Source organism: Drosophila sulfurigaster, chromosome 3, assembly GCF_023558435.1.
Source record: "Drosophila sulfurigaster albostrigata strain 15112-1811.04 chromosome 3, ASM2355843v2, whole genome shotgun sequence".
In the NCBI taxonomy this organism is placed as follows: domain Eukaryota; kingdom Metazoa; phylum Arthropoda; class Insecta; order Diptera; family Drosophilidae; genus Drosophila; species Drosophila sulfurigaster.
This window is the reverse complement of record NC_084883.1, coordinates 40,714,959-40,730,316: the sequence shown is the minus strand read 5'-3', so window position 1 is coordinate 40,730,316 and position 15,358 is coordinate 40,714,959. Positions and strand designations below refer to the sequence as shown.

General features: G+C 37.6%; 1 protein-coding gene across 7 annotated transcripts in view; it reads left to right on the top strand.

The window, feature by feature from the left end:
* Window positions 1–15,358, top strand: part of LOC133841326 (RNA-binding protein Musashi homolog Rbp6) — a 227,264-nt gene that overhangs the window by 97,929 nt on the left and 113,977 nt on the right. For all 7 annotated transcript variants that reach the window (XR_009894287.1, XR_009894288.1, XM_062273722.1 and 4 more), the window contains exons 5-6: window positions 2,182–2,266; window positions 5,886–5,927. Coding sequence is in view for 5 of the 7 variants with exons in the window: in XM_062273722.1 (XP_062129706.1) it covers window positions 2,182–2,266; window positions 5,886–5,927 (127 nt within the window). In the remaining 2 variants the exon portion in view is untranslated. The remainder of the gene's footprint in view (window positions 1–2,181; window positions 2,267–5,885; window positions 5,928–15,358) is intronic.

The window sequence follows — 15,358 nt, the reverse complement described above, 5'->3', positions numbered from 1 at the left end:
TCTTTTGCTCTCTCTCTCTTTCTCGATAGATAAACTGCAGGCATTTGCAACACTCAGTCTCTGGCTGCTTCAACTTTGTGTCACTTTTGCGTTTTGCAATTTTGTGTGACCCACTTGAACGGTAGACACGCCTCCTTTTGCACCCCTTTTCGCAATACCTCTGCAAAGCCTTTCCCTGCGATTTAAATCAATATTAATAGCGTAGGCCTCTTTTTCGAATTGCATTGCACAAATTGCTCGTCTATAAATACGGCACAAAATGTTTATTTAATATGTGCCAGGCGGTGCCGAGAACTGTTTCAACTATGTGTATAGTACTTCTTCTGCTGCCTTCTCTCTTGACTCGACTTAGATGCAGTGCAATCGGATTGTGTGGCAACCTTTTCCATATGCAAATTGTTTTTATAAATTTGCAACAAGCTCTCTCATTGTTATTGTTGGCCATTGCATAGCAATTTGTGTATAAAACTTGCCAGCAATAAAAAAGCCAAAGTGGACAAGGAGCAGCTGTCTGTGCATAGCCATGGCTATATAGCTATAGCTATAGCTAGATTTGGAAGGGCAACTATATATGTGTGTGTGTGTGGAGTATAATCAAAACCGTAACAATCGCCACAATTGCAATAGAATCGTCGTTAATTACTGTCTGTGCTTGCGGTTGCTCTTGTTGTTGTTGCTCTTATTGCCCCGGATTGGATAAAACTGTACGTGTAACTGTGTATGTGTGTTTGTGTTTGTGTGTGTGCTGGTAGCGCCTAAAAGAGCAAGACAAATACGTTGTCTGGCTGAGAAGAGTAGAGTCAGCCGGAACGCCTGGCGCATCGTTAAGCGTCGCTGCCAAGTGGCAAAACTCAAATAAACATAAACGTGCACACATACAAAGTGTGAGAAAGAGAGAGCGACTAAAAGAGATACAGAGAGAGAAAGAGATGGAGAGCAGACCAAAATCTCTGGAGCTGGTTTGTTGTCTTTGGCGCTGTCTGGTCTGGTCTGAAGCTCTGTGGCTGCTGCCGCTTCTCCTTTGACTCCAACTCCGACTCCAACTTCCAAGCTCTGACTGGCTGCCTGGGCATGGGAGACTCATTAAAATGCAGTGCGAGATAATAAGCATTTTAATTAAATATTTAACAAGAATAAGTTTATCACAACACGACACGAAGGCAACAGTAACGCATAGCTTACTTCTATGTGTGTGTGTGTCTGATATCCTTCTCTCTCTCTTTATCTCCCACTTTCTCTCTCTCTCTCTTCGGAGTGTAATGGCTTGTAAGCGTCTGTCAGGTTGGCCATTAGCGTGCACGACGACGACAACGACGACGACGCGTTCGAACCGTGGCAATTGGGTAAATGGTGAGACAAGTCGACAAAGTTAAGCTAGTCGAGTCAAGTCGACTTTTGCTAGCCAATATTTTGATGTAATTTGAGCATCTAATTGCCGCACGTGCCACAGACAACACGACAGCAGCAGCGATTGCAATTCAGGTTTTCTTCTTCTTTTTTTTTGCTCTTGACAAATATTTAAGCAACTTGTCTAAACCATGTTGATATTTACGTTTATCTCTCTCTCTCCGTTTACACTAGAAAAATATCAGGTATAAAAATTGTTTAATTTATTTAAGAAATACTTTTGTATGGCAAATAACGCCTACTGCAATGGGGTCTTAGATGCTTTTGCTGAAAATATGGTATATTTTGACCAAATATACCCTTTGATATATTCATATACTACTACATTCGCAATATATATTAATACATCATAGGACCAAATATACCAGATTGTCAAATGAATAGCATTTAATATATTTTTAGTATTTTTTGGTATATTAATTTGGTATAATTTAAAATTAATAATGTACTGTTTTGCTTTTACTACTTGTTATCTAATTCGAAGTGTTTTAGCTCACTTTGTGAATAGTACAAAAGAAAAACAAAAAAAAAATCTCATATTTTACGGATTTTTTTATATATCGTGAAACTATAAATTATTTTCTCCCACTTCTAAGAACTTGTTCTTATATCAAATGTTCTTGAAAACAACTTGTTTTTTCTAACTTTCATGTTCCTGACACACTTTTTAGACCAAAATTCTTAGTACTAAGCCTCAAATTTTGAACTTAAACCTTTTTTTTCAGTGTATACACATATATGTCTATAAATCTCCACTCTTTTTCTACATTGCAGAGGCTTTGGCTTTGTCACATTCAGCGATCCAAATAGCGTAGATAAGGTACTCACCCAAGGCACACACGAGCTGGATGGCAAAAAGGTAATAATACTCTACATATACAGACTGTTACATAGCCAAAAAAAAAAAAAGAAAGTAGACAACTCAAATGCTCACCTGTGCGCTGTGTTTGGCAAACAAAAAACTTCACCAGCTATGCAAAATATTTGCACAAAGCAACGCGTTCGGCTGGCTTCATAAATTGCCTCTCATCTCATCTCGTTTCGTCTCGTTTCGCGTCTCGTTGTCTATTGACAGCAATTAGAAACTCAAAGCAATGACAGCCAACTAACAAAAACAGCCAAATCAGCGCATCAACAACAACAACAACAACAACGAATTACAAAAAAAAAAAAAAAATGGATGAAAAAAACGAAGAAATGACCTGTCAGTTAAAGGCTCTGCCAACGAGATTTTTGTAAAAGCCAAACAATTTTTAATTACGTGATGTGTTATTTTAGCGCACACAAGGTGATGAAGAGGATTTTGGAGAGGGAGAGAGGGAGAAAGGGGGGAATCTGTCGCTGCCACGTGTGCTGCTCTGCTGCAAGGTGCTCAGGCATCAAATGAGCTGATGCTTTTGCTGCTGCTGCTGCCTGGCTTAGTCATTTTGTCTGTTTTACAAGCTGTAAAAGCGCCACCGAGATTAGGCTGAGCTTAGTTCTATTATTAGAAATATTTGCCATATGCAGTGCAAACTGTAGAAACACAGAGAAAACAAGTCAGAAGGCACAGCAAAGGCAGACAGAAACTATCTGGCTTATAGAGCTCTTTGCTGGCATTGGAAATATAATCGGAAACTGGCTTTGATTTGATTTACGAGTAGCTGCAAATTAAATTACATTTCTCCAACTTAAGCAGAACTGAATAATTAAGATAGTCACATGGCATAAGTTGCGCTGCCTATATTAATTTAATATAGAACTTAATTCGCAGCTGGAATTATAGTAAATTAATAATATATTTATGGATAACTAGCTGAAGATTTAACTAGTGCAAAATAACTTATAGCATTGGCCTTAATATGGTATTAAATATTATAATTTATTTGTGGATTATATTGAAAATAAAGGAAACTAGTGGATTATAGCAAAGTAAAGTAAACATATAACATCTAGCATAATAATTAGCAATATATATTTGACAGGAAGTTCCAAACAAAGTTATATCAAATTCATTCACTTTAACAATATTAAAAATCTTTAATACAGACAGACAGAAAAGATTAAAAGTAAATAACACGATACTAATGTTATACTCGTATCTTAAAACTGCCACAAAAAAACTATTCAATTTGGTTAAACTTCTTTTAGTTCAACAATCATGATATTTAAACTGTAACTAGTGCAGACTTTTGAAGCAATTTTGTCTGACAGAATTTTTCATTAAATAATACTAAGGCTTAGCATCCAGTTTGCGGAAAAACCCTAAATGCTTACCGCAAAACATCCAATAATCCTTGAAGAAAGCATTTGAAGGAATTTAGGATTTCGCTCGTAAACAGCTTTTAGTAAGCTCTGTTTATAAATCGGTAATTTTCCTAATAATTTCACGTTACAAAAGAGAACTGCAGCTACCAATTTATAATATGTTTTTCTGGGAAATGCAGATTTGAAATATCGAAATTAAATTGGTTCTGTTTTGGTGATACTAGTTATGAACAATTTTCTGAAGAGCAATCAATTGTTAAATAATAATTAAAACTTTCTAAAAGTTTTAAAATTTTAGTTTTTCCTTAAATGCGAATTTTAAGGCATAACATGAGCATAATTTTAATTGAGTATAGAGCTATTTTTTTATTGAAAATATTTTATTATATACTTGAAAATTGCTAACAGGTATTAAGAGTTTCAGGAAGATAAAGAAATAGAATTAAAATATGGCTTCTTTCACATTCTTCAAACCATATTGTTGTTAACAAGAGCTATCCCGACCACATTGCTCTTAGCAGCACACTTTTGTGCAGAGAATCGTGTCCAAGCTGGCCACAAAAACCAGATGCAGCTCAGTCTAAGCGCAGTTAAGTGCTGCGATAAGCCGAAATCGATGTCGAACAAGTGAGCAGCAGCAGCAAAATGCAAAATCTCCTCAACATATTTTCCCCAGCAAAATGCTGCAGCAAAAGGGAGAGATTTTCCGGTTCTTATCATTGATGAATTCAGTTTGATTAGCTGCACCGATTGAATGGCCAACTGGGGAACAAAAAAAGAAAGGAGTAAGGACAGTCAGTGTCTGTGTTGTGTGTGGGCAGCTGACATTACGCATACGCCGCATTGGCTGGCATTAGCTTAATTAGCTGCAGCTTGCCAACGAGTGCAACAAATCTATCTATCTAACTGGATGTCTGTCTGCCCATCTGGCTGTCTGTGTGTCCGTTTGTCCGTTCCTCTGTCCGTCTGCCCTGTCGCTGTTTGTTGGTCATTCTTCGCACAGACACACACACATTGAAAATACGCCTGGCCAACTGTAAATAAAATGCGCAGCCATCATTTATATATGATTTTTTTTTAAACAACTGCATTTTCATGTGAGTGTATGTGTTTGGCTCAGTCGTGCAGTGTTTCGTGTTTCCGTTTGGCTGCACTGCAAAACTGAAAGCGATGCGAATTCATTTCATTTCATTTCGTTACGCTTTTTCGGCCTCATGTATTTTCGAACCTCCCCCCGAAAAAGTCGCTGTGGCAGAGAGACGTCGGCGTTTGCCACTCAGCGCTGATTAGTTTTAATTTTAATCTAAAAATCAATTTCCCGCCAGGCGGCTGGCTGGCCCAACAACGTTCGTTGTCGTAGTTGTTGTTGTTGTTGTTGCTGTCGTTGCTGTTGTTTTTCGTCCTGCACACAGGAAATCAACACGGCAAACTGCCGTCCTGTCAGCATTCGCCGTTCGCTGTTTCGCCATTCGCCATTCGGCGTTTGTCGTTTCAGTTCTATGACAATTTTTCTGCGAATTATTATCGCCAGAGGATATTGCGTTGGTTTTCCCTTTCCCTTGCTTTGTTCTCTCTCTCTCTCTCGTTTCTATCTCTTTGCCAATATCTCTTCATTTTATTTGCCATTTTATTTGCGGCATTGGCTTAAGTTACCCGCACACTTGCAACTGCAGCAGCAAGCATCAAAGTCAAGTAAGATTTAGCTTCGTTCCCTCCCACAAAACAAAAAAAAAATAGAATCTCCCCACTTGAGGTTTACCGTTAGCTGTCAAGACGTGCTGTCGAGGCGAGGAAGCCGAAATGAAGCAAGCCAAGCACTTAAAATTGAATTTTTATGATTTTTAATTATTTTTAATGACGCTGCTTATTGAGCAAAGTGAGGGAGCAGCAGGGGGAGTTGGAGGGAGCTGTCTGTCCTCTGGTCGAGCAATTTGTTACGCGTTAATTCGTGCGTACTCAGCTCGCAAGTCGAGAAGGAGGCGATTCCCCTTCCCCATCCCCATACCCGAAATATTCTCCTAGGAGTAATTCCCGCTTAATGCGCAATGCAGGCTTATGCAAGATTTATGCTTGGCTATTAATATGAAGAGTTGCTCGAAATGCTTTTTCATTTAAATGTCATTAAGCATACGATTTCCTCACTACGCCCTACTATTACTCTCTTGCCATCTCATTCACGCACTTCTCTCACTCTCTCTCTCTCTCTCTCTTCTCTTTTTTGGTCGCTGCAGGTGGACCCGAAAGTAGCTTTTCCGCGACGTGCACATCCCAAGGTAAGTACCCACAAAAATATTACCAAAAAATGAAGAAAACAACTTGACAGCAAAAAAAATGAAAAAACGAAAGAAATACAAAATAAAATAAAATAAATATATGAAAGAAAAACTGTAGTCGAATCGGTTCGAGGGCGTGGGGAGGCGGGGCCAAAAGGATGTGTCATAAGTAGCAGTAAATGGCAGATGAAATTAAAAACGGAAGACGACGAACAGCAACAACAACAACAACAGGAACGACGATGGCAACATCAAGAACAGCCAGAAAACATTACGAAAAACTGGCAGGCAGATAACTTTGTGGCTGACAGGCTGCGGCGTTTTTGCTTCAACTCCATCTCTACATCTCTCCATCACTCCCCTCTCGCTATACTCTAGAGTTGCTATTGCGCCTTCTTCCTCTATCATTGCGCTGCCTGCAAAGTGATGATGACAACAAAATTTCGACAGCAATGAGTGTGCGTGAATGTGTCAGTGTGTGTGTGTGTGTGTGTATGGGTGTGCCTCTCTCTATCTCTATGTGTATCTTTGTGGCACCACAACTCATGCCACACAGCCACTGTCACTGCCTACTAAATGCCACACGCACATTTCGCTGCTTTTGCCGCTGCGCTCGGTTAGACAGAGTTACAAATGTGCCGCTTGGCGTTGCGTTTCTTTTTTTGTTGTCCTATTCCTACGAAATACTCTCACAAAAACAGGGATTCTATTAGCTGGCAGAAGGTAAAAGGTGAGCGAACTATTGGAAATAGAAATGAATATGGGAAGAATGAAATATAGATAAGATATAATTCTCAAATTAAAAGTTTACTTATTATTATTACAAATATAAAATGTTATGACTTTTAATTAAAAATAATACAATTTGTCGAAGTAAGAAAATGATTACAATATAAAGATAAACTCTCGATACTTATAAGCTTGAAGTTACTTTCAATTAAGCTTAAAGACTGTAGTAATTATGCAGGTAATAGTGTTAAAGGAATGAGTTAATAAGATATATCGATATTTTAAGCACTCATTCGATAGTTTTCTGTACTGTTCAATAAGAATATGTTGGCAGCTTGTAGTCAGCTTGTAACGAACGATAGAAAAAGAATGAATAAAGTGACTCATTAAATGAGCAAGCTTTGTTAAACCCCAATAATGATATTATTCGATTCTAAAATAGTTCGCAAGTACCAAACTATTTAATAAATATTTAAAAATTTATACATTGAAAGTGTTAATAAGCCTTTCCGACCTGTTTTCAATTAAAACCGCTGAAAATTTCACATCAACAAATTGTTTGAAACTCTAAGAATGACAAGCTGATTAATGAATCTGCTTGAAACGTGAAATTCCTGGAAATCGGCATTACGTTAAGCGTCTAAAAATTTGGAAAGAAAGTGAAATCCTTTTTGTAGCCGGCTTATCTGTTTATGAGTCTAAGGGTATTTTGTAATGCGGCTTTAGCCAAACAATTCTGTATTTTCTTTTTTTATTTTGGTTTGCTGTGCCACAGCGATGCGGCGACTAACCGCAAAAGCACACCATAATACGCACCCAAAACGACACACTTATAAACACACACCAACACACTTACATACACACACACACATACACAGCGGAGTGCGAAAGCCTTGAGCAAAACAAGAGCAAGCCGAAAGGCAGGCAAGCAAGCGGCTCCTTCTTAGTGTCTCCTTGGCTCTGGCTCTGGCTACGCTTTGCTTATCAACACGCAGCTGATTTCCGTTGCTATTCCTGCGGCGCGTGTTGCTGCCGTTTGTTAGCCTTCCCCTGCTCTTCCCTTTACCTTCTTACGGCTCTGCTCGGGCAACGGCAACGACAGCACCCAACAATTATTTACGTAATGTTATTATTATAATATTTTTTTAAACGCATTCTCACTGGATTTGCGCCACGCCACGAGCCACGTCACGATGGAGAAAGGACGACAACGATGGCGATGGCGATGGAGATGGCTATGGAGATGGCAATGGAGATGGGAGATGGCGACTAGGACAACGACGCGGCATTTGCGAGTGGCTTTGTGTTCCCTGTTCTCCAGTCGAGGCAGCAAGCGCGCGCGCGAAGATCCTCTCGCATATTAAAAGGCGTTTAAAAACATAAATCCAACGTCTAACGGCTGCTTATGAAAATTACGAGAAAAAAATGAGTGACGCAGCGAGCGTAGAAAGGGGAGCCAGGCAAACCGAAGAAGGGAAGGATGGGCTTAGCAGGAGCCAAATGGCAGGCAGGCAAGTCCGTGGGGACACCCAAAGGAGTTGCTACGCAGGACAAAAAAAAAAATTGCAAGCGACATCAAAAGCAAAAAAAAAGAAAAAGAAAACGAAAAATTAGAAAAGGAAAAAATAAAATGAAATAAAATAAGAGAAGAGTAGAAAATGACGAGAGGACAATTTCTCGCACCGTTTGTCGGGAGCCTCATGAAGCACACACACAGAACACAGAACATGGAACATGGAGCACGAAGCACGGCACAGAAGGATTGCCCACAAAATGTGGCCCAAAATGCTTGCGGTTGCAGCGAAAGTTAAGAATATTTTTTTTTTTGTGCTGCTACTCCCCTCAAACTGAGTTTTTTTTAAAGTACTAGTCATAGGCAGGCAGTTAGGGGACTGGGGACTCGAAACGGGCCATATAATGAAATGAAGCATACGAAATGAGGCTGCTAAGTTTTCACTGTTAAAATGGTGCCACACACACACACAGAGACACAGCGTACACACATATACTTATACTTATATACGCACATTGGAGCACATAATGAAATGCGAAAAAATGATGATGATATTTTTGGACCATAAAATGCAGATGAGCCGACTAAGCACAAAAATAGTGTGGAGCCTGCAGAAGACGAAGCAGCAGCAGCAGCAGCAACAGCAGAAGGAAGCAGCACATTTTGAGTAGGCAGGAGATTCGCATCCGGGTTGGTTACACATTATCCATTACCCACATTACACATACGCCGTGTGTGTCGCATCGACAACTCGTCTCGCTCGCTGAGTGCGTCTTTCTCTCTCTCTCTCGCTCTCGCTCTCTGTGCAAACTTTTGTGAAGTTAATTTCTTTGCTTTTAAGCTCTCAGACTATGAATATGAAATGTGTATTTGTGCAACTTGTGTTTGGTCAATGGGTGGCCCAACAATTGCAACTGCAAGCAGCGGCAGGCGGAGGTGGGCGAAGGGTTGCGGAGGGTGGCGACTGGCTTACATATGTCATGTTAAAAAGTTCGCTTTTAATGTGCAAAATTTTTGGTGGCTAAAGCCATAAAAGTGCATGGGATAAGTGAAATGGATTTCGCTTGGCTGGCCCACATAAGTATGCCATAAAAAACTATCGCAAAAACAATCAAAATGCAAAAAAAGAAAACCGAGCTAAACTATTCTAACGGAATCTATGGGGAAGACAGCCGCAGCTACAGCCAAAGCAACAGCAACAGCAACCAACGCTGTCTGAACTTGGCGCTGAGGATTTATGGAATGTTTTGTGAGCGCCATTCACTAAAAGCAAAAGAAAAAGCTAAAAGGAAACTGGAAATCAAATTGAAGCTAAAGCAACTCATGAACTTGTTAACGCATTACACACAATGCTCAAACTTGAAGCTTTGTGAATGAAAAAGACCGACAGCCACATTGTGCCAAGGATACGCTTTGATTTTAATATGTGAGAAGGGAAAGTATATAAATATTGCGCATAAGCAACACAAATTGGGGAAAGAAAGAATGAACTAATGTTTGCTATTATTTATTGATACATAGTGTACGATATGTTTGAGAATATTAACCGAAAACTGCCCATTTTCTAACCATGAATTTGTTTTTATAACAAGTGTGAAGTAGTTTTAAGATAGGATCTTTTAAAAAGCCTAGAATAGTTTTTTCTACTGCAAGCGATATTCAAAAGTATCTATTTACTTTCTATATGGAAGCGTCTATGTTCTATGAATTTGAGATTCGAATCGTATAAGTTCTCTATATTGTGGTGTTGTCATACTTTTGCTATTCTACAGGTTCAGTGACTTAATAAATCTTTAAATCTAAACTAAAAATTTCAATGAATGCCTTTCTAAATAATTGTAATAACATGTGTTTATTATGTTTATTAGAAAATTGTTAACACTTTAATTTCTATGTAATACTGTGTATTTTAAATTATGTTTATTTTGTTTTACAATTGTAGGTGCTAATTAAGTTGTATAGTACAATAATAAAGCGAGAGCTTACTTAGGCCCTTAGGCTACACTTTAAATTATATGTTAACATTCATTCGACTCATGTTTGTGTAGTCGAAGCATCTATACAATGCTTCTTGTTTTATATTTGACTTCCCTCGGAAGTGTTGATAAAGAAAAGCTTTTAACATTTTAAAAAGTTCGCTTTTAATATGAATTTTCAAATTTCGTTTGAATTGTTAAACTTTTATATTTAGGGCTCGTACACGCTTTTGTTCAACTGTGTTAAAACGTTACATTACTTATTTGACTATATACGAAACTCCTTCAATTAAAAAGATCATTCAATATTCGAAAGAAAATTAGGTATTATGCTTAAGTTCTCATTTCAGTTTAACAATTTGAAAGATATTTTTCAAAAGCTATTTTAAAAAGTTTGCCAATTTGATGTGCAAATTTAGGCATACTGCTTAATTTTTTATAAAAAGCTATTCAAAAAGCAAAAATCGTAGCCTTGAAGCTACAGGTTTTAGTTGCTATGACTGTGACTTTACAATATCAATATACCAAATATGTAATATGTTATTTTTTTTTTTTTTAATAGTGGGGTATTTTTTTTGCTTTTATTAAAAATGGGGGTAACTCGTAGCTTTTTTAATTGTTAAATTATTTAAATATAAAACACTCAAGTACTCTATTAATTCCCTTTCGTAACTTAAGCACATCCTTGCCTTTTCTACTCAAAACAAAATTGAGTTGCTCATGAAAATATTCTGCAATTTGCCGAAGCAATACAAAAAGTGGATTTGACAAATTGGACAAGTTGTCGTGACATAATCACAATAATAATAATAAGTAGATATTTTGTGTCAGGCCTTGGGGTATTGATATTGGTCACATCTAGCAATTATTTAAGTGAATATTGTGCTTACATTCCTCAAATATCACGTTATACCTATGGAAATATTTATTTGTTTTTTCTTGTCTTCTTGTGTGCCAAAGTGATGCCACAACTTGTGCTTAAGCGAGAAAGAGAAAGATAAAGAGAGAGAGAGAGGGATGATGTTGGCATGAAATGTGTGCAATTGGAGCTGTCAAATTATCGATTTGGAATCTGCAAAGTGGTTTCAATTTTGTGTGAAAGAGAAAGGAGAAGGTAAGGGCCGGGGGAAATGCAAAATAGATTACAAAACAGAACGAGCGAACACAGGAAGCGAGAGGAAGGAAGTGAAGTAAAGTTTGGCCACATAAGTATGCAACGATAAAGTATGCAATTAAGGCACAAATCCTGTTTCAGTTGGAAGACAACAATGTGGCTTCGATTGCATGACCATGTCATAATGAAGCACATTTGCAGTCCCTGCTCTCTCCTCTCTCTCTCTCTCTCTCTATCTCTCTTCGTCTTTCTCTTGTCCGAAATGACAGATAGACAAGCAAGCAAGCGAGCTAGCGAGTTTGAGTGTTTGTTACGAGGCAAAAGCATCTTTCATTGCTGCTTCAGTCATGTTGCCATTAAATTAACACGCTCGAATATGTCTGTGTTGTGACGATGAGAGTGTGTGTGTGTATCTTGTGTGTTCATTGTGCAAACTTTTCTAATTTAAACCGGCAGTTTCAGTCAATTGCCACAGCTTACCGCTTTCGACATGAGTTTTACTTTTTAGTACCTTCGAGCTGAAAACGTGGATATATCTCGAGATATTTCCAATACATTTAAAGTTGTGTGTGTGAATGGCAGCAGCCATTACAATACACAGACATTAAGACACAGACAGACAGACATAGGAAAGTCAAGCCATAAATCTAATAAATACGTGTATTTCTCGCCTCCCGCTTCCGTCCCTCACTCACTCTCCCTCTCTCTCTATGTTCGTGTGTGTGCAATAACTTGTAAAATATGTAATCAATCAAGATGAAACAGTCGTTGAGGCAGCCAAACTATGTCGAAAGTATGCGTCTGACTGCAGTTTGCCTGCAGACTTTTGCTGAGGTATTCGACGAGAGTTTCCTGCTCCCCCAAGACGACGAGGCGGGTGGAGGGGGCGAGGAAGGAGGCAATGGAAGGGAGCTTGAATGGGCGATTAATTCAACTTTTGCACAGACAATGGGAGCATCCCAGGCGCACTCGAGAGAGCAATACAAAGCCAGACGACGACGACTACGACGACAATTCTCTGCTCTCTACAGCAAAAAAAAAAAAAGTCAAAAGTTGAAAGTGCAATTTTGTCGTTATTATTTTACATTTACAACAAAAGGCAGGCAGCAAATAAAAATGGGAAAACCAAAAATAAAAGTGAAAAGTTACTCAACTATTTCATGCAGCGAGCAAACCGCTGAGCATGTGTCTATTCCTTCTCTTTCTCTGGCTCTCTTTCTATCTCTCTTCCACTCACTTGCTCTATATCTGTCTCTATGTGAGATGGTGTGGTGTGTAATTGTCAGTTAGTTGGCGCTGTCAGTCCGAATGTTGAAATTAATTTATTTCAATTGAAGTTGAACTTTTGTGGCTTTATTACTTTGCAAAAGTTGTGTGCTGCACTGCACTGCACACAGAGAGAGCGAGAACTACGCATAATAAACGGCAGCCACCAACACCAACCAACGACGTCACCAACGATTTTTGCCCCACGACGTTGCCAGGTGCTGCCCTTTGGCCTCCCCTCTTGGTCCCCCCATTTGAACTCTCTCTCTCAATCTTTTCATTCTGTGTCTACAGCACCTGACCCTTGCCACATCCCACACACACACACACATTGATATATATATATATACATATATTTTGCTTTGCAAAATAATCAAATTGCAAAATTGCAGCGTTTGCTTGTCCTGCGTCCCATTCTCCATCTCCATCTCCATCTCGATTCTCCATCTCCATCTCATCTTCGTCCTTGTCATTGTCGCCGTCAACTAACCATCTTTCCTCCTACTTCTCTTCTTCTCTCTTTGCCAATATTCATTCTTCTTTCTTTTTTTTCATATTCTATATATATTCCATATATTTTTTGTGGCCCTTAGATAGGGGTAAGTCAATAGGGGGAGAGCACAGCCTGTCTATGGCTGTGCAGCAGGTGCCATTGACGTTTCTGCTGATAATTTGTTGCGAGATTTTGACATTTGCGAGTGGCAGTCGTGCGGCATTGATAGTTATTTGATATGCATATATTGACTAAAAATCATAAAAATAATATTGCAATTCTTGTAAATGAATACAATATAGCTAAAGTGAGGACAGCGCTTTCAGAGAGCATGATAGACTCCGTGATACTTTATAAAGAGTAAAGTGGACTGGTTATAGAATTGATATTATTATTATAAAGAGTATTGAAGTTATCAGATATCCTTTTGTTTTTATACAAGAAATTTCAAATAAAGAAAAAGATATTTTTGTACATTATTTTTAAACTTATAAATTGTATATTATACTTATAACTTTCGGGAATAACGCTGCCTATAGATAACATGGTCGTTACTGTAATATGTTACAAGTATACCCGCTACTCATTTTAAATAAAATTAAAACAGTGAGGTATTATTCTTAAAGTAGACAAAATTAACACACAATATACGTAAAATTACTAAATTAATATATTTTGGTATATTTATATCATATTTGGTATATTGATACTATATTTAGAATATACCACACCGAGTACAAATATACAAGATTGTAGTAAATACGGTATATCGGTATGTATATCCCAAGTTTTATCAATAGTTTTACTGTCTGCATCTGAAAATTATCAAACAATCGTTTATAGTTAGTATTATACATAAATTCAAATTATTTTTAATTTGACTTCTATAATATCTTAAAGTCCCGAAATTAAATTCTTTTGACTGCATTCTGATATTTATTACATTATTTAAAGAATTGTTTTATTTATAAAATAGTTATCATTCAATGTGTTTATCTATATCAATATATCAGAACAATTTAAATTATTTGAATGGATGCATTTGGAAATCTAAATTGAAATTTCTTTGGAGCACAATTTACTTTGAATAAGCGTAGATCCTTTTCCTTACTAAAATCCAGGGTAATAATATAAATATTATTATACAAAACACAACACGATAAAATAAACCAAACTTAACGAGAAATAAAATAAAATAAAAGGAGAAACCAAAATTGAATGTTTTCGCTGCAAACTCATTTCACTGGAAGTTCCGACATTCCAAAAAAATATTATAACAAGCTCCTTCAATGAATAATTAATAATTGTCACATCCCAGCAAAAAAATAACACTAAAAATGAGGTGTTTCGCTCAATGCGATTACAAATAAGAGATTGTTTTTAGAGCATTTTATAAACATAGCAAACATTGGAAAAAAAGAGAAAACTAATTCAATTTGCAATTCTATTTTTCTCGCAATTCCAATGAATTCATTATGAACGAGAGCGAAGGTTTCAATTTCCGAGAAGTCGCTTTATTGTGTTGACGTGTTCATTGACTTTTTTTCTTCTAGATAAATAATTTTGTTAATTGAATTGACATTTGAATAGAGTCAAGCAAGCGATAGAGAGAGTCAAAAGTTGTGCTTTTAATGTGGCAAGTTCAGAGTCGCATTGTTGCAAGCTAAAAACATGGAAAAAAGAGAATTCCAACTTGACTTGAATCCTTTGCTGTAAAGCTTTCGAGTTTAAGTTGAAGTTGTTGAAATTCCTTTTGCGAATTTGTGTTAGATTCTCATAAAATGAAAGTCTAATGAGTGTGTGGCATGAATGTTGCTTTTGCTGTTGTTGTTGCCGTTTTTAAACTCAAATCAAAAATCAAAATCCGCACAAGCTACAAATGTTAAATCCGCAAATAATTGACAAAGTTTAGGCATAAACGTGGCTCTGCCTCGGTTCAATTGTGGCATGAGGCAGGGATGACAAAAATGCTGCCACTCTTCTCGCTCGTTGTTGTTGTTGTTGTTGTTGTTGTCGGTGGTGGTGTGGCACGCTGGGGCTAACTTCAAAATATGTTGGCCACAAATGGCAAAAGTTTGACAGGTAAACGGAATTTGGTAGAATGTGTGTGGGATATGGCTTTCATACAGAGTTCTCTATTCAGTGCTTTTGCTTTTGCCTGTTTTGTTTCTGGTTTGGTTTCTGCTTTGGTTGGGGCTATATAAGCCGTGTTAGATCTGCGGGTGGTTTAACGTATTGCATATGGTAAATGCTTGTTTCCAATCTCAACTCAATTTTTGTTGTTGTTGTTGTTCGGTTTGCGTGGCATAGTTTGGGTGTTTAATTTATTGGTCCCGACTC